The sequence below is a fragment of the Barbus barbus genome (genome assembly GCF_936440315.1).
Source record: "Barbus barbus genome assembly, chromosome: 13".
NCBI lineage: Eukaryota > Metazoa > Chordata > Actinopteri > Cypriniformes > Cyprinidae > Barbus > Barbus barbus.
This window is the reverse complement of record NC_136741.1, coordinates 26,951,529-26,977,573: the sequence shown is the minus strand read 5'-3', so window position 1 is coordinate 26,977,573 and position 26,045 is coordinate 26,951,529. Positions and strand designations below refer to the sequence as shown.

At 35.7% G+C, this 26,045-nt stretch overlaps 1 protein-coding gene across 1 annotated transcript; it reads left to right on the top strand.

Moving 5' to 3' along the window:
• The first annotated feature begins 4,850 nt into the window (after window positions 1–4,850).
• On the top strand, window positions 4,851–25,870 carry LOC306878861 (protein phosphatase 1H-like). Its single transcript, XM_079431435.1, has 10 exons — window positions 4,851–5,393; window positions 13,385–13,502; window positions 20,991–21,317; window positions 21,811–21,923; window positions 22,495–22,579; window positions 22,732–22,850; window positions 22,950–23,013; window positions 23,339–23,446; window positions 23,658–23,809; window positions 24,656–25,870. The coding sequence occupies exons 1-10, from the start codon at window positions 5,131–5,133 to the stop codon at window positions 24,801–24,803; spliced, it is 1,497 nt and encodes a 498-aa protein (XP_079287561.1). The 5' UTR covers window positions 4,851–5,130; the 3' UTR covers window positions 24,804–25,870.
• Window positions 25,871–26,045: the final 175 nt, after the last annotated feature.

Here is a 26,045-nt window from a genome sequence, read left to right as displayed (position 1 = left end):
GGTTAAAGCACACGGAGTGTAGACTTCAACTGTGTGTTGAAGGCTGACTGGTGAATGCAGTAGTATTTTGAATGTTATTGAATGTGTAATTGTAGTGTACTTTAAATCTTAAAAGTGTATATTTTAAAAAACTGTATTTGCAGATAATGTAATAAAAAGAGATACACTTCATGACTAACACACTCATACACTTTTGTTTTAATCATTTATGTCAATCTTTTGATTAACATACTAAAGTACATGTAAAGTACTTGATTATACCCTGTAAAAATATTGCAGCAATTAGTTATAACAACTTAAAATTTGAGATGACTTAACTAAACAAATTTTTAAGTCAAGCTCAAACACTTACGTTTAAGTTGAAACAACACATTATTACTAATTCTAATGTTAATTTTAAGTTGTGTAATTGTTGTGCCCTTTGATATTAATATATTATATAATTATATCTAATATATAATTGCAACTTCATCATTATAAATGTGTACAAATACATATAGAAATGATCAATAGAAATTCGATTTAAGTATATTTTAGTTTACCATGAATGATTGTCAGTGCAATTATTATATTTCAATGTCATTAGAATTATGAAATTTAAGTCCTATTAAACAGGGTCAAAAGGTGCTCTTAAATTTAACCAACTGCATTTAATATAATTTAAACTACACATTTAAATTTAATTGTAAATTACATGCAATTAAGTGTCTGAAAACATTAAATTTAGTTCTCAAATACTGTAAGTATATTTTTTAAAGCATATTATTTACTTTTTTTCACAAAGGAGTCATTAACCTTTATACACTTGCTAAAACATAAATTGTTTCACTCATTTCTGGAGTGAGAACTGTTTGAAAAACTATTATCAGATGTAAAATGTAGAAAAGTAGGTTGTTTTAAATGTCTGTAACTTTAAAATGTAAAACATTTTGATTAAAATAGTGATTTTGGCCTGTCACACCTCAGAAGTCTATAAATTAAGGTCTATTAAGCTGTATCCAACTTTTGTAGAAAATCTATTTTAATTGCTTTTAATGGAACATTCCAGTTATTTATTTAATTTTATTTTATTTAATTTTATTTAATTTTATTGAATTTTATTTAATTTAATTTTATTTTATTTTATTTTATTTTATTTTATTTTATTTTATTTTATTTTATTTTATTTTATTTTATTTTATTATTTTATTTTATTTTATTTTATTTTATTTTATTTTATTTACAATCACACAACTATTGGTTTTAAATTGTACTTATACATATCCCAAATCATGGAAACAGGGTTTCAGATATTGCATACCTTATAGAAAATGAAGTTTTAATTTGACCTCCTGAGGTGGTCATTCAACATTTTCTGAAGCAGCTCCTTTCAGTAATTTCATGCATCATTCACCCTTTTCCTACGGTGGCCAAGAGAGCAAAACGCGCTGCAACTTCAGTAAACACATGCAAATAGAAAAAGCACCAGAAAATCAAAAAAACCTCTTCATCAGTTTGATAGCAGGTGCTACAAATGCTCACAACACAACCAAATAAAGAATTTTATTTGCAGCGCATTTCTTTATTTGGTTGTGTTGTGAGCATTTGCAGTGCATGTGTTGTCAAACTGATGAAGTTTTTTTCTTCATTTGCAGGTGTTTTTTTTCTATTTGCAGTGCTTTCCTTTATTTGGTTGTGTTGTGAGCATTTGCAGCGCATGTGTTGTCAAACTGATGAAGTTGTTTTCTTAATTTGTAGGTGTTTTTTTCTATTTGCAGCGCGTTGAGCTTTCTCGGCCACTGTACTTTTCAGGCAGTAAGCACAAAACCCATAGGCTTTTTTTTTTTTTTTAGATTTTACACATCCTCACATCCAGGCACTGAAGCTACTGTAGTCTAACAAGGGTTCAATGAGTCTAAAATAAGAAAGCTTGAACACAACTCCACTGTCCTTCGTTTGAACTCACAAAGACTTGTTTGTGAATACGATGAGTCCAGCTTGTCATGTGCTTTTAAAATAAAACACTGAAGGGTAATGTAGAGAGAGAATGAGGAAGCAATGGTTTCAGAGGAAAGCAGCAGTGAATCAATAATTCAGTGCGAGTTCCTGTTATTGCCAACATAATGCAACAGGTTCACAGCACACAAACATTACAGTGTGCTCGTTTACACTATAATCCATAGATTCTCATAATAAAACCTGGGACCTGCAGCCGATCATTAAGGTTAATCCAGTTCCTCACATTTGAATGTTTTTCTTGTGGAAAAGAAAAGAGAAATATTTTAGTTGGTAAAATGATAGGTTTCATAATTAAGTTTTAAAAGAATGGAAAAGAATCATGTATAATTATCAGTGCAATAACACAAACAGGTTTACAGTCTAATCCTGTGTTGGTGGTTTGCTAGTATGGGCAAGTAACTGCAATTTCATGTGAGAGCCAGAAGATGTCAGTCTTTATCTTAGAATGAGAAAGTGTCTGGAATACTTCAGTGAAGATTTAATAGTTTTCTTTTCTTTTTAAAATCGAGTTTGCAATGTAAATGCTGTACTGAGTTAAGCACATTTGAAAAAGTTGAAGTTCAAAGTAAAAAAAAAAAAAAGGAAAGGAAAATTAGTTTTTGTAGTTACAGTCCAATTTATCCCCAGCATATTTCATAATAAATAGATCGGCATATGTATACAAAATCATGCTGTGGTTTAAAAATATATGAGCTGTTCAGATATAAAATAAGCGAGAAACAATCCTTTAGTGAAAATGTAAACCCAAAAAAGTTGTTGATTAATTAGAGGCCTACAATTTTTATTACATATTATAAACTCTATGCATGACCTAGATTTCTTATAAAGCACCAAACTATCAAACAACACCATAAAACACCATAAAGATAAGAAATATATTGCATAAGACTCTAAGACAAATTCAAAAATGTATTAGTGATTCTCCGTCTATCTTTATTTGTTTATGTAAACTATTCCTTCTATATCCACATTCATTTAGCATCCAATGCAGCATTTACTAGCCAAAACTAATATGATGAATGAGCACAGAGATATAAGTGTATGTGATATGACTGTGAAGAGGTTTGAGCTGCTCTCTGCATAGTCAGCCTGAATTAGATGCCTGCTAGGCAACTAAATGTACATAACTCTTATGGGCAATCAATGTAATGATAATACTGATGATGACACTCAAAGAGTATTGTTTTCAAGTATCTGCTTCATTTTGTATGTTAAGAGAACCCGAGAGAGAGCAAAAAAAGGGAAAGAGAATGAATGGAGAGAAAGCAACAACTGAATCATACTGAATAACACCAGGCTCATTTTAAATAACATTATTATTATTTAAATATGTATTATTATTATTTATTATTATAACTAGAAAATATTTATTTATGTATTTATTTATTTGTTTGTCTATCTGTGGTTTATGCCATAGGTTGGTTTTAGCCTTTATCAAGCTGAAATGAAAGAGAACCATTGTGGCAAACCCTGACAGGCTTTCATGATAAAAGTATCAGACATGGTGTTTGAAATGTTTACCAGTGTCACGTTAAACAGCAGGGCAGGCCGCGGCCGTCTGTCTGAGTCATGGATGCTTCATGTTCTCAGAACACAGAGAAGAGCAGAGAGAATCCTTCAGAAGAAGCACATCAGGGTTCTGAGAGAATAGCGAGCATCTGAAGGCAACTTTGATTTAGCATATTTCTCTTGTCTCTGACTGTGTTACTGAGAAAACAATACCATTGGGGTTTCAAATATAGTTATTAGTGCATCATTTCTTTTCAAGGCATCTCATGGGAAACTGCAATCCCAGATGTTTTAATGATGCACAATCATGTGTTAATGTGTCAAATTTGCTATCCACATCTAAGGGAGTGTATCCTGTATTTTGTCTTAAAGGGACAGTACACTTAAAAAAAAAAAAAGCAAACAAAAACATCTGTAATCGATCTATCTATCTATCTATCTATCTATCTATCTATCTATCTATCTATCTATCTATCTATCTATCTATCTATCTATCTATCTATCTATCTATCTATCTGTCTGTCTGTCTGTCTATCTATCTATCTATCTATCTATCTATCTATCTATCTATCTGACTGTCTGTCTAAAATCTTAAATCCAGTCCCTTACAAAAATACAACCTCCCTATATACTTTTACATCATTTAAAGCGGGAAACTGAAGTTTTATAGCCTGTTACTGCCATAAGAGAGAGTGTATCGTGTATTCTGTGTATTCTGTCTAGGGATAGTTCACAAAAAAGAAAAAAAAAAAAGAAAAAAAAAGTCATTACTCACCCAACAGTTCCATTGATAGTTTTTTCAAAGTTACATATATATTACAATAACAAAATGTTTTTACACATTTTTATTAATGAAAACTGCATTCCATTAATGAAAAAAAGTTATTTTTTTTAATTAATAATTTGTAATGTGCTAATGACAGTTGTGAGAACCTTGACAGATTTCATCCTGAAATTAACCTTACATTTACATTTTATTATTGTTATTATTATTATTATCCTTGAAAAGACAAAAACAATTAAAAATCATGAATTGACTTCATAATTAATAAATATGAAAATATTAGTAATGCAATATTAATGAAAACATGTAGCCTATAAACATTTTTGTTATATATATATATATATATATATATATTATATATATATATATATTACAAGAACAAAAGTATTCTTGCATACTTTTTATTAATGAAATATTATTTTATTAATAAAAAAATGTGTTTAAACAATGTTTCAAATTATTATTAATTTATATTGCGCTAATGACAGTTGGTAGATTAACTACTACTACTATTATTATTAATATAATTAAAATCCGCAAAAATTCGCTGTGTACATTCACTGGCTGGTCGGCTGAGAGTGCTACAGCATACAGCATCTTCCGTGCTATAGGCGGATATAAGCCTCTCGGGTGATGATACGCACTCTGCAGGGAGAGGATTTTTTCGATGAGGAAAACATTCTCTGTCAAATCGTCACATGGGGTCAATCGCTTCCTGCATCGCGACTGAACCACTGTACGCGTTTGTGCGTTTTGTTTTTGCTGCTGGACTCGTATAGCGTCGCATCGTTAAAGATTAGCTTTCTTCGCGCGCCGCTGATGGCACATATTTTATTGCGATGATAAGCAAAGTTAAAAATGCCATGTCCTCGCTGGTGGGCGGAATGATCCCGCACGGCCACCACCACCACCATCAGCAGCAGCAGCACGGATCCGCGCAGAACGGCGGCACTGACGGACTGCCGCAGCGCTTCCCCTACAACAGACCCGAGTTTCTGGACCTGACACCGGAGCTGCTGCAGTACTCCACCGAGCACGCGACCAGACCTGTCATCGCGCTCAAGAGAGACAGCAGGCTGCCCTGGCGAACAGGATACGCGGAGTGAGTCGTGCGTTTTTGTCTAATCGATAGTGGGTTAAAACGATAAGGCTGGAGTGACGTCATTGCCCAGGAAGGTTATATGTCAATCCTAACACAACCAAGGGCAATGGCTCATCCTCCTCATCCTCCTCCCAGCGTTCTAGAGTCAGCTGGAATGTTTTCACCGGAATGCCTTATACCTGCACTGATGACGTAGCTTACAGTTTGCTGAACTAATCATTACATTTAAACATGAAAATGCTGCATATGTCAGGTTATATGCGTAGCTTCTATCCATAGGATACTGTAGTACTCATTGAATGCATCTTTACCACAGTACAGGAAGGAGAGTGCCTCTGCAGCTGAGAGAACACAGTGTTAAAAACCTGCAAATGCCTGATTCCAGGCCTAAAACTAAATCTTGAGTCTAGTTAGGAAAATAAAATAATTATCAACTTATAAGAATTTCTAGTCATTTTATTACATTTTAATACATTTAAGTATTTCTAATTGTAGATTTTTTTATAATATCATATTTTGTATAATTGTATAATATTTATTATTAAAGATGAAAAATAATATAATTTATTTAAGACATGAGCAAAAAAGTTACAGTAATGTCACGCATTGATATACTGTAGGTGAATATCATTAATGGGTGATAAAAGACTCAAATTGTAAATAATACATTTTTTCTAAAACATTTTTAGCAAAATTAGAACTGCATTATCAGTGGATACATTTAAAAAAAACTGCAGTGTATTTTATTTTGTGATTTGTGTGTGTGTGTGTGTGTGTGTGTGTGTGTGTGTTAAGTCATAGAAAAGTATTAAGTCAGATAAGTCATGGTCAAAAGGTATGGGAACCCTGACTTTCATCAGCCGTGGTCTGTTGAGTGAAGATCAAGGCCATACTTGCGAACGGTTGCCAAGATTAAAGCCAGGATGATGATGCAGTCTTTGAGTCATACCATCAAATTAATGAATATAATGTTAGGTTGTTTGGAAAAATTGTAATATTTATGTAACATAGACCTTCTCTGAGCCCATTGGAGGAGCTAGTTGAAGGAAGAGAGACTGAGAGAGAACAGGTTGCTGATACTGAAAAAAGCCCTGTTAGCCTCTGGTTATTTAATCTATTATTAACTACAGTACAAGAGGAGAACTTTATTTGAGGCCGTGTGATGACAGCATTTGAAACTGAGTGCATTCTCTCAAGTGGCGAAACAAACAGACTTTGTAGCTGGTCACACACACGCTAACAAACAAAGGTAAAGGTAAATGCAAAAGGTTTTAGCGAACATTGATAGTGATCATTTTCAGCAGCAAGTTCAAGTCCACAAGTGAAACAGTCGTCACAATCACTTTTAGTTATTATTATTATTTATTACTATAATTATACCACAATAAAAGGCCACTCTAAAATGTGCAGTTTTACTGTATTGGGAGGTTCCGGGGGGGTCCGAAAACCAGTCAGTATCTGGTGTGACCACCATTTGCCTCACGCAGTGCAACACATCTGATCAGGTTGTTGATTGTGGCCTGTGGAATGTTGGTCCACTCCTCTTCAATGGCTGTGCAAAGTTGCTGGACATTGGCAGGAACTGGAACACGTGGTCGTATACGCCGATCCAGAGCATCCCAAACATGCTCAATGGGTGACATGTCTGGTGAGTATGCTGGCCATGCAAGAACTGGGATGTTTTCAGCTTCCAGGAATTGTGTACAGATCCTTGCAACATGGGGCCGTGCATTATCATGCTGCAACATGAGGTGATGGTCGTGGATGGATGGCACAACAATGAGCCTCAGAATCTCGTCACGGTATCTCTGTGCATTCAAAATGCCATCAATAAAATGCACCGGTGTTCGTTGTCCATAACATATGCCTGCTCATACAATAACCCCACCGCCACCATGGGCCACTCGATCCACAACGTTGACATCAGCAAACCGCTCACCCACACGACGACGCCATACACGCTGTCTGCCATCTGCCCTTTACAGTGAAAACCGGGATTCATCCGTGGAGAGAACACCTCTCCAAAGTGCCAGACGCCATCGAATGTGAGCATTTGCCCACTCAAGTCGGTTACGACGACGAACTGCAGTCAGGTCGAGACCCCGATGAGAACGACGAGCATGCAGATGAGCTTCCCTGAGACAGTTTGTGCAGAAATTCTTTGCTTATGCAAACCGATTGTTGCAGCAGCTGTCCGGGTGGGTGGTCTCAGACGATCTTGGAGGTGAAGATGCTGGATGTGAAGGTCCTGGGCTGGTGTGGTTACACATGATTTGCGGTTGCGAGGCCGTTTGGATGTACTGCCAAATTCTCTGAAACACCTTTGGAGATGGCTTAAGGTAGAGAAATGAACATTCAATTCACGGGCAACAGCTCTGGTGGACATTCCTGCAGTCAGCATGCCAATTGCACGCTCCCTCAAAACTTGCGACATCTGTGGCATTGTGCTGTGTGATAAAACTGCACATTTTAGAGTGGCCTTTTATTGTGGCCAGCCTAAGGCACACCTGTGATATAACTGCTACGACACATTCCCTGCTTTTAATATGTGAATAATTAATGCAACAGGACAAAGCTGATCACTTAGAAAGACCTGTGAGGCAACTGTTCCAATACTTAGCTGGTAAAACATCTGTGTTGAATCACCAATAAAAAAATGTGACATTCTGTAGTTTTGTCTCATATTCATCTTTTAATCATATTTGTAAATGTCTTGACTCCACAACCAACAGAGCAATTTTGTCTTTACTGTTCCAATACTAGTGCCCTCCAAAAGTATTGGAATAAAAAATAATTCAGACATTATTTAACTAAAATTAAAATAGATAACAAATACAAATCACAAATAGTTTAGAGTAATGCTAAAAAATAACACTGCCAAACACACATGCTAAAAACAACAACTTACTTACACATAGTAAGAAATGGTTATAAAAACTGAAACAAGTAGTAGAAAAGAGGAGAAATCAAAAGCGATACTTATATCCTTTGCCGGTGTCCCAGCCCGGTGGAGTCGCACGGTAGAGTCGATGGTCTTTACACTGTTCGGTCATCACACGAGGAGGACTTCACACGACAACTGCTGTGACCGCTGCCGCGGTAAACTAAGCTTTATTTTATACCCATCTAACAAAATACTAATTGAACTTAGCTGGACACACTTTCCTTATTTTTTCACAACAAATGGCCAAGCAAGCGCAGACACTGACCGCGAGACAGAACAAGAATTTTAGTTCTAATGTGCTGTATTTCAGAATAAAATATGCAACTAGAAAAACACAAGAAGACTGTATACTAGCTGTTTTCCATGCAATTTCAATTAATTGAGAACTGAAGCTGTAAAGATGCAAAAGCACTATAAAGTATCATGGAAGTGTTCTATATATGTTCTGTGATATGTTTTGAAGACAGACTAAATACACCAAAATACAAGCTTCATAGATCTTAATTTAGATGCCTTATCGAATTTAACGAATGAAAACGAGGCTATGAGGCCTTTTTTACAATGGCACACACTATATAAAGGTCATAGATCATGTAATTCTAACTCTCAAAACAGTTTATGGAGTATTTGTTTACTGAAAGCTTTTTCTGAAAGACATGTCCTTAAATGATCATCATTGTTGTTAAATATAATTTTCCATTGAATGCACTAGATTTCTGTTACTCACAGCCTTCTTTTCATTCCTGTCAAAAATGAAATATGGCTCTATCCTGACTAAAGTCTATTGATAACTTAACCAGCTGTTAACCAGACCATTGAATCAGGGGGTTGAGAGTCAGATCAGTTAGATTCATAAATGAATCATTCAAAATAGTGTTGTAAAATATACTTTATACTGTATATGTTTTAAATATGTGTTTCACACACATGCTATATTGTAAGGTTTCATAAGACTACAGCATAAAAGCATAGGTTATAATACCTTTATAGTGCTTTTGCACACTTTTTGAAGTTTCATTGTAATTGCAGCCAGCACAATTCTTCAGAATTTTTCCTTTGCTGTTCCCGAAAATTATTTTTTATTTTTTAACAGGTTTGTAACAATATGAGAGTGAAAAGTCCTTTTTAAATTCTGACAGACTCTTAAGACTTTAGATTAATGGCAGCACCATAGACTCTTTTACACTTAATTTCACACACACACACACACACACACACACACACACTTATTATCTATAATATATTGCTGAGTAATTCACTCTGGATCAAGAAGATTGGCTTTCTATGAACATGTTGTTGCCTAGCTGGCGAAGTTAAAACAGATTCATGCTGCAGCAAGCACCCATGCCACAATACATGAGTTCCTGTCAATAAATGTATGACTGCAAGTGAATTATAATGTTTGGTTTTCTGTAGGGATGCGTTGATACTGGTCATTCAGTCGCCCAACATCCAACTAGTAAATTAGTGAGTTAGACTTGGTTATCTAGATTTTTTCCCTTTCATGTTTCAGTTTTGATATCTTTAGCATGTTGACACACTGCTCTTTGTTTAATTTGTATGGTAAAACCTAGTCCGTTTTGAAAGCATGCACTTTTGCATTGAAGAATCCCATTCAAAAATCATTTCAGTTTGACCTGAACGGTTTATGTGACACATTTCTGTGCGGCTATTAAAGGAGGGGTCAGTGCAAACAATATTAATTATCCAAATAATGTTATATACTTTAGTTTCTCTGCTTTTTAGATTTCTTAATCTACGTCACAACTGACTAAGTCAGCAGGCACAAGTCAAGATACACGGTGCCATAAAAAGGATTTCATTTATTCTCTATTCTTAAACACAGTGGGTGGAGGTGAAGAATTACTCATCAGGTTTTCTTGAAGCTGTATCCCTCTCCTGAGTTCTTAGCTATGTGAAGATAAAACTATACACAATTATATAATGCACATAGTAATCTTCCTTTAAAAAGACACAGAAAGTGATTATTGGGTTTGATTAAGAATACTCTACAGTCGTTTTTATTGCATGAGGAAGGATATTTGTTGAGCACACATTTCCTGTGTGACAATGATTATGCTAACTCAGCTATGTGACTGATAAAATGGACATTTGAATGTTGTTAAATGAAGACGTTATGTTTATATAGTCTAGCCTGAAGATGCATTATTGAAACTCTTCTGAGAGTGTTAGATCAATGATGTGAAACATGATATTGTTCTCATTTGGTATTTACACACAATACCAGCTTCAGTTTTTTAAATGCCATGTAATGAATCACTCGGTAAAATCATAATATGTTCACTAGCAAAACATTTACCAAAATGTATGATTTTATATGTTTCTATAAATATTTCATTTTTTCATAATATATGACTAATTTAGAATTTTTTTCCTGTAATTCCACCATTCCTGGTTCATGCTATCCAGCCAATGCTTGACTTTTTAAATGTGAAGAAACATGATTTTGTTCTCATTTGGAGTTGACTATTTAGCGCACAACATTCTGGGTTCAGTTTTTAAAATGCCATGTAATGAATCACTCAGTAAAATCATAATACATTCACTAGTGAAAAAATCGACCAAAATGTGCGACGTTTCCAAGAAATATATTTTTCAAAATATACAACTAATTTTTAATAGCCGTCAATGGAGAGAAATGCTTTTTCCTGTAGTTCTACCATTCCACCAGCAGGCCCATACTAACCAACCAAACCTTGATTTATTTATTTTTTTGATTGTGATGGTTTCACAAATCAATTTGCACTAAATGTGTCCTGCATAAACTGTTAACATATTCATATTCATAAAAATTAACTTCAGCCCCTTTCTAATGTTAGAAATGGGGATCCTCAGCACAAGGAATACTGACTGCTCTTCTCAAGAAAAACAACAATTGTCCAAAGTCACCCGAGAAATGCTAGTTCTGACTAATTTTTGTCTGGTGTAAATGTCTTGCTAATAAATGGTTCCGTTTGTGGCTTTAGCTCATTGCTCTACTCATTTTCCACAGACAGTGACTTTAGTTCTGCTTCCTTTACAGTACACGAATGGTTGTGCTTCTCTTGAAAATCACTATTTTCCATTTTAAGTGTTACTTTCATTTTAAAGAAATTGTACTCTTTTGAAACCTAATGTGGCAGAAGTGAAGTGACTTCAGAAGAAGGAACTTGCTGCAAGGAGACACTTCCTCTTTTGAAAGGAGCTTATAGTGGGACTTTATCAGCTGAATCTAAACGTAAAACCACATGTTGTAGAATTCAGTTTACATGTATTTGTATTGTGCTATTCACAATACATAGTGTTTCTAAGCAGCTTTACAGAAAATCAATATTGATACAATATTATACTTATTGTGGCTATATTGTTTAAAAATCATTAGCAATAGATGATGCGTCAACTTGTTTGTTGTATATCTAGACTGGCCTGCTTTCTGGTAATGCTTTTGATTATTTTCTATTGTCAGAGCTTAAATAATCAGTCTGGACTTTTTAATTGCTTAGTGTTCCATTTGTTGAAGAAATATTGAATAATAGTCACAAACTTTTGACGAAAAGACCCCTAACATTTCTAAATATCTCGTCAGGTCTGCTGGCTCATCTTGGCCTGAAGCATCTTACTGCTCTCATCAGATTAGGAAGAGAATGGCTTTTTATAATCCAGATTTGGGAAATAATGGCTTTATGTTTCTCTTCATGTTAGACTGTCGTCATACTAGAAGTGATATTTAGCTGCATAATAGGTGTTCTCAAATCTGAAAGTTATTAAACAATTAGTTGCACCTACAAATAGGGATAAGGGCTTATTGTTTAGTCATTTCCAATAAATATTTCTGCTTTGGATCTGTCAGACTATTCAAGATATATATATATATACAGTATTTGTGTGGAATTGTTTAGCTGTTTATTTTTGACGCATGGTTGCAGCTAACAGCGAAGATCATTGTGACGCTCACTGCATCATACATTACCTGGTCTCTATGTGAAACCATTTTTTTTTTCATGCTCGCAGCTGACGAGGCAAACTTTACATGTTTTTCTCATCATTAAAGAACATGCACTCTTTATACTACAATTTATGAGACTATACTGTGCAGAATTGCAGCGTAGCACTGATCACGAACCCTCTGACATCTTTTGTTCTTTTAGACTCTGGTATAAAATGCATTAATCTCTCACTTTATGCCTTCTATATATGGATCAGGTTTGCTAGCCCAGACCAGCTCTGCCTGGTGGGTCAGATTACTGTCATTCAGGGGTACTCTTTTCCCTCTCTTCTGTGGTAAATGAAATCCTTACATTTTAAAGCTCCATACGGTAGCATTATTTAGACTGTTTAAAGCTAACTCTATCCAACTTAGTATAATGAAAAATAATATATTTAAATAAATGCTGTTCTTTTGAACTTTCTATTCATCAAAGAATTCTGGGGAAAAAAAGGATAATGTTTCGCAAAAAATTATTAAGCAGCACAATTGTTTTCAACACTGATAATAATAAGAAATGTTTCTTGAGCAGCATATTAGACTGATTTCTGAAGGATCGTGTGACACCGAAAACAGGAGTTATGATGCTGAAAATTCAGCTTTGCGTCACAGGAATAAATTACATTTTAAAACAAACTCAAATACAAAGTAGTTACTTTAAATTGTAATGATATTTCACAATATTGCTGTTTTTTAAAGGGATAGTTCACCCAAAAATAAAAATTCTGTCATCATTTACTCACCCTCATGTAGTTCCAAACCTGTATGAATGTCTTTGTTCTGCCGAACACAAAGGAAGATATTTTGAAGAACGTTTGTAACCAGGCTGTTTTGGGGCACCATTGACTTCCATAGTAGGAAAAAAATACTATGCAAGTCAATGGGGCCCCAGAACTGCTCTGTGTCCCACGTTCTTCAGAATATCTTCCTTTGTTTTCAGCCGAACAAAGACATTCATACAGGTTTGGAACTACTTGAGGGTGAGTAAATCATGACAGAATTTTTATTTTTGGGTGAACTATCCCTTTAATAAATGATTAAGTGATTTGGTCTCTCTTTCAGGGTGATAAATGCTGGGAAGAGCATGCTGAATGAAGACCAGGCTTCCTGTGACCTGTTGTATATCAGGAAGATAAGTAGTAAGCAGCAGCGCTACTCTATGTTACTGGAGGACAGTGGGGTAAGTAAGTTTTAGACACTACATCCTGAAAATACCAATGCAGGATATAGACTGTTGTTTGCATGAAAATATTGCTTATGCCAAACTCTATTGAAATCAATGGTAATGCGAGTCTTCACTGCGCTTCAATTCTTGGTATTAATATTTATGAATCCACTGAAACATCTATAAAAAGATCCCTAATTTTTAATGGAACTGTTGTGGATCAATTGAGCTGGGCAAAACTGGTCTCAGGTAAGATTATGAAAGATTTAGCTTGCTGACAGAGCACTGAACTCACTGATCCTGGAGATCCCATTGAGTTCAGGCATCTGTTGCTGAAACCTAATCTAAATCTAAAGAAAATCCAGATATACTTGGATGGCCTGGCATATTGGGCCTCGTTTACGAAATTAACATACGACAGAAAAGTGGGCGTACTACGGTTGTTTCAATGCAAAACTTGGAATTTATAAATATGGTTGTGAGCGGTGGCTATGATCAAATCTCACGTCTGGTCTCAGTTCGTGTGCGCAAGTTTTTTTAGCCTGGAGTATTGTAGAACGACAGCATTTTGACCATTTAGGTTATTTTCCTGACTGACATGAAGCTCATTAGTCGATCTCTGACCATTAAGATCAGAATGTCTTTTGTTTTTTGTTTTATTCAGGGCTTTAGCTTTATATGCACGAATAGCAGCTTAAACCACAGACCATGAGGATTCACACATCGTCGCATCACGCACCTGCAGCGCCTCTGTGAAAGGAGAAAAACAGAAATTATGTCTATAAAAGCAATAAAATAAATAAGACTACACGAAATACATGATATAATATATTTATATATTTTATAATTAACAAACAAAAAGGAAAAGAACTGCAACAAGTATAGGCTACGCTCATTTTTGTTACACTCTTAATGCATTGTATTTCTTTTCTTTATATCTTTATTTGATTTAATCCATCTGATCGCACAGGTACCTCACGCACACACAAACATTAGTTCTAGCATTGCCTGACATTTCAGCCATTCATCATCAAACTAAAATGCAGTAAACCAAAAAGTTTATTTACACTGTTTATTTTAAAAGGCCTGCTGTAAAATCAACGTGCAGCGCCCAACTAAATTTTTGCGCATTTGAAGGATTTTACACGGATATTAGAACATGAGTGAAGTATAAAGCCTTAGGCTACATAATGAATAATAGTTTAGCAACTAAATATTACAAATATGGCAAAAATGGAAACATTTGGATTCTTGTGGAATGAGACAGGCTCGTGAGCCCAATGCCATTTCAGTTTTGCTTGTATGCTGTATTACATTACATTACAGCAAAATGTATTATTGAATATATAATATTACAACTAATTTCTCTTTAATGAGATTACTTCCTCCTTTTGGCCGGGTTTAGTTTCTCCGTGTCGTAAACTCTAGGGGCGAGGCTTCTAAACGGGGGTGTTTTTAGGGGCGTGATATTCAAACGACGATTGTTTTCTGCTGCCACATTTATCAACGTGCGATCATTCGTATGATGAGATTGGTGCCAGACAAATGTCTCATGAATCACACATGAATCGTAAGTTGATTTGTGCGCATGGATCTGCACTCGTTTCTACGTTAGATTGATAAATGAGGCCCATTGAAACTACATTACAGAACAATGAAGTCCTTGAAATATACCAAAGTTCAATTCTGAACCGAGCCCCTTGGTGATCATTATGAAAGGTAATATAGGCATACTAACAATTCAGACTTTTATTCTCACAATTGCGAGTTTACATCTCCTTTTTTCTCAGAATTGAGTGATAGAAACTCATAATTGTGACTTATAAAGTCAGAATTGCATGATATAAACCAACATTTGTAAGAAAATAGTCCTTTTTTCCTCTCATAATTGGACTTTATAACTCATAATTGCGAGTTTATATCTCACAGTTCTGAGAAAAGAAATCAGAATTGCAAAATATATACTCACAATTGCAAGAAAAATGGTAGAATTGCGAGTTTATATAAATGATAAATGAAGCTGAAGTTTCTAATACAAGCTGACATTCAAAAGGCCTTTGTGTCTCAGCAAGCATGTTGAAGTGAAACTACTTTTTTTCCTTGTGAGAGTTTTGATCATGTGATGTGGTCTAGGCAGTGTTTTCACCAATCCTGGACTTATGACCTTCAAAGTGTGTTTGTGTTTGTATGCGGGCATAAGACCGATCTCTCTGATCCTCATCCGCAGTCTGACCCTTACGTCCATCTTACCCCATAATAACATGTAATCCAGTGCAAAAGTGGAAAACGACCTCTTAGATAATATTGCATTGACAACTGAATAAGGAGGATTGTGGCGTCTGTTCAGAGGCTTTGGTATTGTGCGATCCTCCCTGTTACATTCCTCTCTCTTAAAAGGGTCCTATTATGCTTTTCTCGTTTTTAAAACTTTAGTGTGTAATGTTTCTGTTTGAGAATAAAAAAAGGTCCACAATGTTACAAAGCTCAAAGTCCATTCTAAGAGATATTCTCTTTAACAGTAAACACTTTTGAAGAACTAAAACAAACACTTATTCGGACTACAGTGCAATTCGCAAAAAATGGGGTGAGGCCTGGTCAAGCTTCGCTAGAGAATACAACGAAGAAGAACTGCTTTAGTAGCGTGTTGTCACCATGTCAAAGAGACGCTGTTTTTTTCACCAAAACCCCTTTGTTTGGCCTTCCTAAGGTGGACGAACACTGAAGCCAAAACATCTCAGTATGGTCCTGTCATCTTGCGAAAATTACGACATTTGGAACCAGAGTCTGCTCAGTGGAGCCTCACATTAGTGATCGTGAGGTGGAGCCGAGCTATCAAAGTCCCGCCCACACTCCTGCAGACCCAATCGCAAGCTCACAATCATGACACCACACCCCATTTTTACGCCATTAAATAACTAACTAAAAGCAAACTGGTTAGAAAAATGAACACTTTAACTTATTTTTTAGCATGGCAAGAACCACCAAAAATGACTGAAACCATCTTTGGGAAAAATTTAATTGAAGTGTAATTTGATGATTTGGCTCACGTCCCATTTGTTTACATGGAGAGGGCGGGGTTTATGATCTAGACATCTACAGGTCCTTTTCAAACAATTAGCATATCGTGATAAAGTTCATTATTTTCTGTAATGTACTGATAAACATTAGACTTTCATATATTTTAGATTCATTACAACACAACTGAAGTAGTTCAAGCCTTTTATTGTTTTAATATTGATGATTTTGGCATACAGCTCATGAAAACCCAAAATTCCTATCTCAAAAAATTAGCATATTTCATCCGACCAATAAAAGAAAAGTGTTTTTAATACAAAAAAAAGTCAACCTTCAAATAATTATGTTCAGTTATGCACTCAATACTTGGTCGGGAATCCTTTTGCAGAAATGACTGCTTCAATGCGGCGTGGCATGGAGGCAATCAGCCTGTGGCACTGCTGAGGTGTTATGGAGGCCCAGGATGCTCCGATAGCGGCCTTAAGCTCATCCAGAGTGTTGGGTCTTGCGTCTCTCAACTTTCTCTTCACAATATCCCACAGATTCTCTATGGGGTTCAGGTCAGGAGAGTTGGCAGGCCAATTGAGCACAGTAATACCATGGTCAGTAAACCATTTACCAGTGGTTTTGGCACTGTGAGCAGGTGCCAGGTCGTGCTGAAAAATGAAATCTTCATCTCCATAAAGCTTTTCAGCACATGGAAGCATGAAGTGCTCCAAAATCTCCTGATAGCTAGCTGCATTGACCATGCCCTTGATAAAACACAGTGGACCAACACCAGCAGCTGACATGGCACCCCAGACCATCACTGACTGTGGGTACTTGACACTGGACTTCAGGCATTTTGGCATTTCCCTCTCCCCAGTCTTCCTCCAGACTCTGGCACCTTGATTTCCGAATGACATGCAAAATTTGCAGTGCTGCTTCTCTGTAGCCCAGGTCAGGCGCTTCTGCCGCTGTTTCTGGTTCAAAAGTGGCTTGACCTGGGGAATGCGGCACCTGTAGCCCATTTCCTGCACACGCCTGTACACGGTGGCTCTGGATGTTTCTACTCCAGACTCAGTCCACTGCTTCCGCAGGTCCCCCAAGGTCTGGAATCGGTCCTTCTCCACAATCTTCCTCAGGGTCCGGTCACCTCTTCTCGTTGTGCTGCGTTTTCTGCCACACTTTTTCCTTCCCACAGACTTCCCACTGAGGTGCCTTGATACAGCACTCTGGGAACAGCCTATTCGTTCAGAAATTTCTTTCTGTGTCTTACCCTCTTGCTTGAGGGTGTCAATGATGGCCTTCTGGACAGCAGTCAGGTCGGCAGTCTTACCCATGATTGCGGTTTTGAGTAATGAACCAGGCTGGGAGTTTTTAAAAGCCTCAGGAATCTTTTGCAGGTGTTTAGAGTTAATTAGTTGATTCAGATGATTAGGTTAATAGCTCGTTTAGAGAACCTTTTCATGATATGCTAATTTTTTGAGATAGGAATTTTGGGTTTTCATGAGCTGTATGCCAAAATCATCAATATTAAAACAATAAAAGGCTTGAACTACTTCAGTTGTGTTGTAATGAATCTAAAATATATGAAAGTCTAATGTTTATCAGTACATTACAGAAAATAATGAACTTTATCACAATATGCTAATTTATTGAAAAGGACCTGTATACTGCAGTCAGCAACCAGATGGCGATCAAAATGTTTTGGTTTCACTTTGCTGGTCGTGAGCATCACACTTGGGTGTACGGACCCCCACGTGCGACATGCATGAAAAAAAGTAAATTGTGCGCATGATTTACTAATTCATTCCCTCGTTTAACTAAATCGTGTGGACAATTTACTAATTCTTTCCCTCGGTTTACTAATACGTTCCCTCGGTTTACTAAATCGTGCACATGATTTACTCATTAATTCCCTCATTTTAAGTAGATTGTGCACTCAATATAGTCATTTGTTTCCGCACTTTAAGTAAATCAAGTGCATAAAATAATTCGTTGGAATCGCATAATTGCATGGAATCATTTTAAGTGAGAGGTATCTACATCGGTTTATGAGAATGCAGACAGGAAGTAGAAACTAATTATTATTTAGTGCACGCGATTTACTTAAAATGAGGGAACGAATTATATCGAGCACACAATTTACTTAAAACAAGGAAACAAATTAGTAAATTGTGTGCACGTTTTAAGTAAAACGAGGGAACAAATTAGCAAATTGTGCGCATGATTTACTTTTTTCCCCCTGCATGTCACGTGTGTGGCTCCGTGCGACATTTACAGAACTCACTCTAAGCGGTTAGCCAATCACAATGCACTGGGCCAGCTAACCACTCAGAACACATTTCGTGTTTCGGAGGGAGGTGCTTCATCGAAACGGGAAGTAATTGGTGTGTTTGAGACAGACTGGGAAAAGAGGTGCTGCAATAATGTAAAACAAATGAAAAATAATGTGTTTATGGAACAATTGAGCATGATAATACACCTCAAAAAACTAAATCAAGTAATAGGACCACTTTGACCTTTCTCACTTATGTTCAAGTATTTAATATACTAATAAAATTGCACATGATAACTTAAAAATGAGGCAATGGTTGATCTGGTTTATTTGGCAGTAAAAAGTATAGAACTAGATTTTTGGTGTTGCTAATGTGTTCTGAGCATGATGCTGTATGATTGCTAGGGAGTTTTATTATCATTTTGCGTTATGATTGCGATGCCATTTGCTCTCTGTTTAATCTCATTAATGTATAGGAGAAACAGTTGAGTTCATTGACGAGATCTCATTCGCAGAATCGCGGGTAGTTTCCAACAATCAGAAATGGACTGGTAATCTCCAGCAGTGTTTACTCACGCGGGGTTGTTAACCAGGACACTGACCTCTCTCCTCTCTTCTGCTTGCATCACGTGACGTTGCCCTCCCCCACTTAATACCCCTCTCAACTCCTCTAAATCAATTACATCATCCCATCATCTGCTGCACTGCCTGTCTGCAAGAGTCTATATACAGACAAACAGGCCGATAAAAGGATAGCAAGGCCACATATTCACTTGACTTGGACCTCTTGCTCTTAAGAATCAGAGATCCAGCCACAAACGTTTGCTGCTGCCACAGGCCTTGCCAGCTGGCTGTTGATCTTACATGAGCGAGTGTAAGCTCTCTGAGTTAATCTCGTCAACAGGTAATGACAGGAAATTGAGATTGGAGAGTGTTTCTAGAAAAGCTATGGAAGGGGTCCAGAGCCCCCCTGTGGTTTTCAAAAGGCTTTACATGTTTTTGTGCCATCTTGCACTGCTTTTTGATACTGATTTGTATATTGTGTCAATTTGTTTTGTGGAACATTTTCTAAATTGTATAAGTGATATAAGTCCCAGAATAATCTGCTAGTTTGATTGGTTTATTCAATTTCTAGCTTTTGCTATGGAAAAATATTAAAGGGGAAGCGTGTCATTTAAAAAATATATATTTATTTAATATCCTATAAATATCCTATTCCAGCTGTAGGACAGCTATAAGTAAACCACTGGTATTTTGAGCTCCTAAAGAGTGGAAACATTGTGGCTCATTCAAAACATTGCACTGTTTGTTTGAAGCAAGAGGTCAAGGTTCATCTAGTTAGCAATTAGCCCCCTACTGGTAGACATTGTTACTACAACATTATGAAGCATCTTAAAAAGCATCAAAATAAAATGCATCTTTTCAAAAGTAATTCTGACTATATAATAATAATATATAATATTTTTAACTTGCATATATTTCTTTATATTATATTTATGATATATTGTATATTTGTATATATTAAATTATATTTTATATATTTATATAAATTATTACAAATAATCAATTATATAAACAAACAGTCAAATAAATAACTAAATAAATTCATTCAAATAAATTGTTTAAATAATCTAATATTGTATATAATGTACCCAATTGCATAAGTTTGGGATAGGCTACCTGATAGTCTGACTAAATTAATTGTATTTACTTATATTACATTTATTTATATAACTTCATTCAAATTTATATATATTATATTTTTATATCATGCAATTTTTTATATTCCAACTCCCAAACTCCAGAAACTCATAACCTCAATGCCCAGACGTCTTCAAACAGTTTTGAAAAGAAAAGGGGATGCTACACCATGGTAAACATGCCCCCGTCCCAACTATTTTGAGACCTGTAGCAGGCATCAAATTTGAAATGAGATCATTTTGTGCATAAAATAAAATAAAAAAATCTCAGTTTAAGCATTTGTTGTGTTATCTATGTTCTATTGTGAATAATATTTTGAAATTCTTTTAGTTTTAATTTTATTCAAATTTTAAAAAACGTCCCAACATTTCCGGAATACAGGTTGTAATATAATAATATACCCAAGCGCATAAGACAAGTTTCCTGTTTATTTGAACAATGAAACAAAGTTATTGTTTTTTCAATTCTGTTTCATGCCGCTAATGGTGCAGAAATGACACACCTTGTCCTCTTTCTCATCCCTTCAGGACACCACAGGCATTCCCATGCACTTCTGGGGAGTGTTTGATGGACACGCCGGCTCTGGTGCTGCTCTCATGGCATCCAAAGTTCTCCAACGTATCATCCGCGAGCGGCTTTGTGATGTGGCTCATCTTCTTGAAAATCAAAACAACCCTCCGCCTATCTGTCTGGCTAAGAACGGCAGTCCCTTCCAGGCTGAGGCGAAGAAAGGGGCCTGCCTAGATGGAGAGGAGCAGGATGGGCTCCTGGATGAGCCGCGGTTCCACATGGAGAAAGACATCAGTGTGGAGAGCCTGGTGATGGGGATCATAGAGACCGCCTTCAGAGAGATGGTGAGAACTGTAAAAGATAAGATAAGCCTTTGGATGTTTTTATGGAGGACTAGGTGTACCAATTCAAAATTAAATAAAGAAATGATCAATTTATTCAAAAATACAAATGTGAATAAATAAATTTATCATTTTTCAAATTGACATTTGAAATCATTCATTTAATTCATGTTTACATGTTATTAGATGTAACAAATAATAATTATGATAATGTCAAGTTTTTTGTTTATAAAAATGCAATTTAAAGTTATTATTGTATATTATTTATTATTTTATTGTGACATTCAACTAACATTTTTTAGATGAATTAAAAACATTTCTAAATATGTCTATATATTTGTCAATTTGAACAGTGATATATTAATGTATTATTTTATTTGTTGGCACATATGTTAAGACAAATGTTAAGACTGGGCATTTAACATAGAATTCATCTTGAGATTTTGCTGAATGTTGTGTAGATGTGAGCAAACTGTCTGTGTGTCCCACTCTATAGGACGACATGATAGAGAAGGATAAAGAATCTTACAACATCTCTGGCGGCTGTTGTGCCTTGATTGCTATTCACTTGTTGGGGAAACTCTATGTAGCAAATGCTGGAGACAGCAGGTAGGAGGACTTAAAAGATACAGCGATTAAATTTGCATGTTATATTAGCAATTTAAAAGGTCTATTTTGGTTAAAAAGCTTAGTATACAAAATAAATGAGGTTGAATGTCGACCATAATCTTGCCAAGATCCAAATTCTAAACTGTGAACTTGTATATCATAAGAGTTTATTGAGTGTGATGTATTTTTGTTACAAAAGGACATTGTATTATATTTGCCACAGACAGTAAACACTGAAATGTCTGTCTTATGGAGGAAATTGTTGTTGCCTGAAATGAAAAGATGACATAAATATGTCTCTAAGGAGACAATGTGTCTTCTGCTTTACTGTTATTGCAACAGTACATTCCATGTTAATTTTACAAAGATGTTGGCCAAATGACTCAATTATTTTGACAGTTACCCATGATGATTATCTTGGGGATTTTAGCAATAAATGAGAAAATAATTGCTGTAAAAGTACTGTATGGAACTGTAAATAGCACATATAACTTGCTATTGACAATACCGTCAAGTCTTTTATAAACTGCTTAGAAACACTTGTAAAATTCCCAATGTAATTTTCCCACAGAGCTATAATTGTCCGAAACAATGAGGTCATCCCAATGTCCAATGAATTCACACCAGAAAGTGAAAGACAGCGGCTACAGTACCTGGTGAGTCATCTGGTGTTATTGTCCTAATATAATTCCCATTCCATTTCTAGCTTCATTCTAAATCCTGTTCATTCATTTACTGTGTCTGCCCCATTTCTATTAGATCTTCCATTCTGTAACCCTTCCATCACGTTTGTGCTGTTTTTGTCTAGGGCTTCCTCAAACCGGAGCTGCTTGGGAATGAGTTTACACCTATTGAATTCCCCAGACGTATCCAACACAATGAACTCGGCAAGAAGATGCTTTTTAGAGACCACACAATGACTGGCTGGTAATTCTAAATGAACTTAAACAGGCTTAATTTGATCAAATAAATTGTTATTTTATGTACATATATATAAAACATAACCATTACCTATTATTATTTCAGGGCATATAAGATAATTGTAGAAGATGATCTCAAGTTCCCGCTGATTTATGGGGAGGGGAAAAAGGTAAGCGGAAAATTCTACTTCTTTTAACTTCAAATGGATTATAAATGGATTATATTTATAGCTGCATAGCAGTAACATTTGTTACAGACCTAACATTTAATCTAATGAAGGTGTCTGAAGCTTTTTTCCACACAGTTTTCACAGCTATTTATTACAAAGCAGGAGTAGTGAGGTGTTGCAAATGGGAATTGCTAAAATGTTCTGCCAGTTGTAGGCCAGAATAATGTCTCGTTTGATAAAGTTTGCATGAATATAAAAGGACCTTTTTGCACTAATGGCACATGAATCTCCAGCTGTGAGTGTGTGTGTGTTTGTGTGCTCTTAGGCTCGAGTCATGGCAACTATTGGAGTAACACGTGGTTTAGGGGATCACGACTTGAAAGTGTACAACTCCAACATTCATATCAAACCTTTCCTATCCTGCTGCCCAGAAGTGAGTATATTATTGGATATTTATATGCAAGGCCATTTATTTACTCATTAAAATAGCTACTAGTTATTAAGTCACTTCTTGATTGAAATGGACAGGTTACCCAAAATGTTTCATTACATGTTATTTTAAACCTGTTTTTGTGTAAATTAAAAATATATGGCATATGAAGCATAATAGAATCAAAATAATATAATATCACGCCCGTATCTAGGTCAAGGTGTACAACATCTCTGAGCACAAACATGGGTCTGATGATGTCCTGGTCATGGGTAGTGATGGACTATGGGACGTTACAACTGACCGAGATGTTGCTGACGCAATATCGACTTTCTTGTCTGGTTGTGAGCCCAATGATCCCTTGAGGTAAGTGCTGGATGTTTCCATCATCACTGACCCGATCACATAATGGACAGTACACATTTTCTCCACACATTCACGAACATTTTCTAAATGCATATAATAAAACACTAACTACCATTCAAAAGTTTTTTTGTCTTGAAAGTCTCTTATGCTTACCAATGCAGCTTTTATTTGATCAAAAATACAGTAAAAATGGTAATATTGTGAAATGTTATTGCAGTTCAAAATACTTTTTTAAAATCTTAAATCTTAAAATATTGAACATTAATTTAAAGTTATGGCAAAGCTGAATTTTCATCAGTTTCACACGATCATTTAGAAATCATTCTAATATGCTGATTTGTGCTCAGTTATTATCAATGCTGAATTGATGAATACAATTTAATTTATTATTTATTCTGAATGATTTATATATATATATGATTTCAATTATGTATTTATTTTTTATATCATTTCAAATATTATTAGATACAATTTCATTATATAATTATAAAATATAATAAGATACAATATAATTAAATATAAAGCCTAAATACATACATAGTTTTCTTTATTTGAAATAAGACTCTTGTGTTACATTATAAATGTCTTTTCTGTCACTTTTAATTAGTGCATTCTGAATAAAAGTCTTAATTTCTTTAAAAAACTTTTGAATGTTAGTTTATATAATTATGCATAGTTAGGATAGCAATATAAAGGAGTTGATAATTGGCTGATTCGGGTGTGTTGTAGTAGTTCGACCAGTAAATGTCAGTGTACAGCTTGTCATCATCAAGGCCCTCTTGTTATATTTCATTTACGTTAATGTTCAAATGCTGATGGCGTGTTTGTCATTTCATGTTTTTAAAGGTACACTTTAGCAGCACAAGGCCTCCTGATGCGCTCACGTGGAGTCCTGAAGGAGCGAGGCTGGCGGCTGCCCAATGAGAGACTTGGCTCCGGTGATGACATCACCGTGTTTGTCATTCCATTGGCCGGGGCAGAGTTAGAAACATGACCAGGTTGGTCCACCTTCACTGGACAAGCACACCAGGACACGTCCCTGGCTCCATCCCAGAGAAAGGGCTAGGAAAACCAAGAAATCCATTTTCAATCCGTCAGATGGAAAGCAACATCCCCTTGTCCTCCTTCTCCTCTGAGTCGTACCATGAATATCGTCAAGTCCATGTCAGGTGTGAGGTGACATCCTCAAGTGCCATTCCTCTCGCTCTCCTTTTCCTTTCTGATTTGTCGAACACACCTCTACAAGTCAGTACGGGACGGTAGGGCTTGAGTATTCTTTAACATCGGTGGGCCATTTGAATCTCAATCTCAGTGTGGCAAAAGGAATAAGCCAATACTGCTAAAAAAATCAAAGCCCTGATGGCAAGAGATATAAAAACCGAAGCACTTTATATGTAGCAGAATCCATTTGAGCTGTAATTTAAACTGCTGAGTATATTTCCTATCTGCTCTCTGACTGTCTCCAAAGAATGTTTCATTTGACTGAGTTGAAGGTTTTCTATAGCAAGATGCAATCAACAACAAAAAACGAGTTTTTTCGGGTTCAAACAGCATCCTTTTACATGGAAGCAAGGCAAATGAACAAGTATTAAATATAGTTCTGTAGAACTAGGCTCATTTTCCCTAGACCTTCATAAAGCCATGTACAAATAACCCAAAACATCTAGTACAGCGTACATCATTGACGTGCACCAGGCTTTCCATTCACAACCTAACCGATTGCTTGAACTGCTGTAGATTTGACCATCGTAGCTGAATGGCCTGTTTATTTTGCTGTAGATAAAACCTAATTTGGTCTAAAACCGTGTCAGTAAAGAATCTCAAATCCAACTACCATTTAGATCCAAACCTGAAACTGAGAAACCTGGAATTAGTTTCATCAGTTTTTTTGTACACCTTGGATGTACCTGTTTTCCTTTACTTGATGTCAGTGTTGTGTCTGTGAAGTATATAGTAAATATATATTGATTTCTGCCTTTCAAATGATGATTCATTGTCAAAGGATTACTCTTTGCAAATTATGTGACTAATTCTAAATAAATCTATCCTTTTTATAATGGCTATGTTGTTATTTTTGTGCTACAATTATTTGCTCTATTGTGCATGAGAAATGAGTGTTACTGATGTTATTGGTTTGTGGTGCCCAGTAGCTTGTATTTAGAAGCAATAAATAGATAGTTATAAAGACTATAATAAGGATTATGATATATGCTGTTCAGTATAGTGACCAGTCACA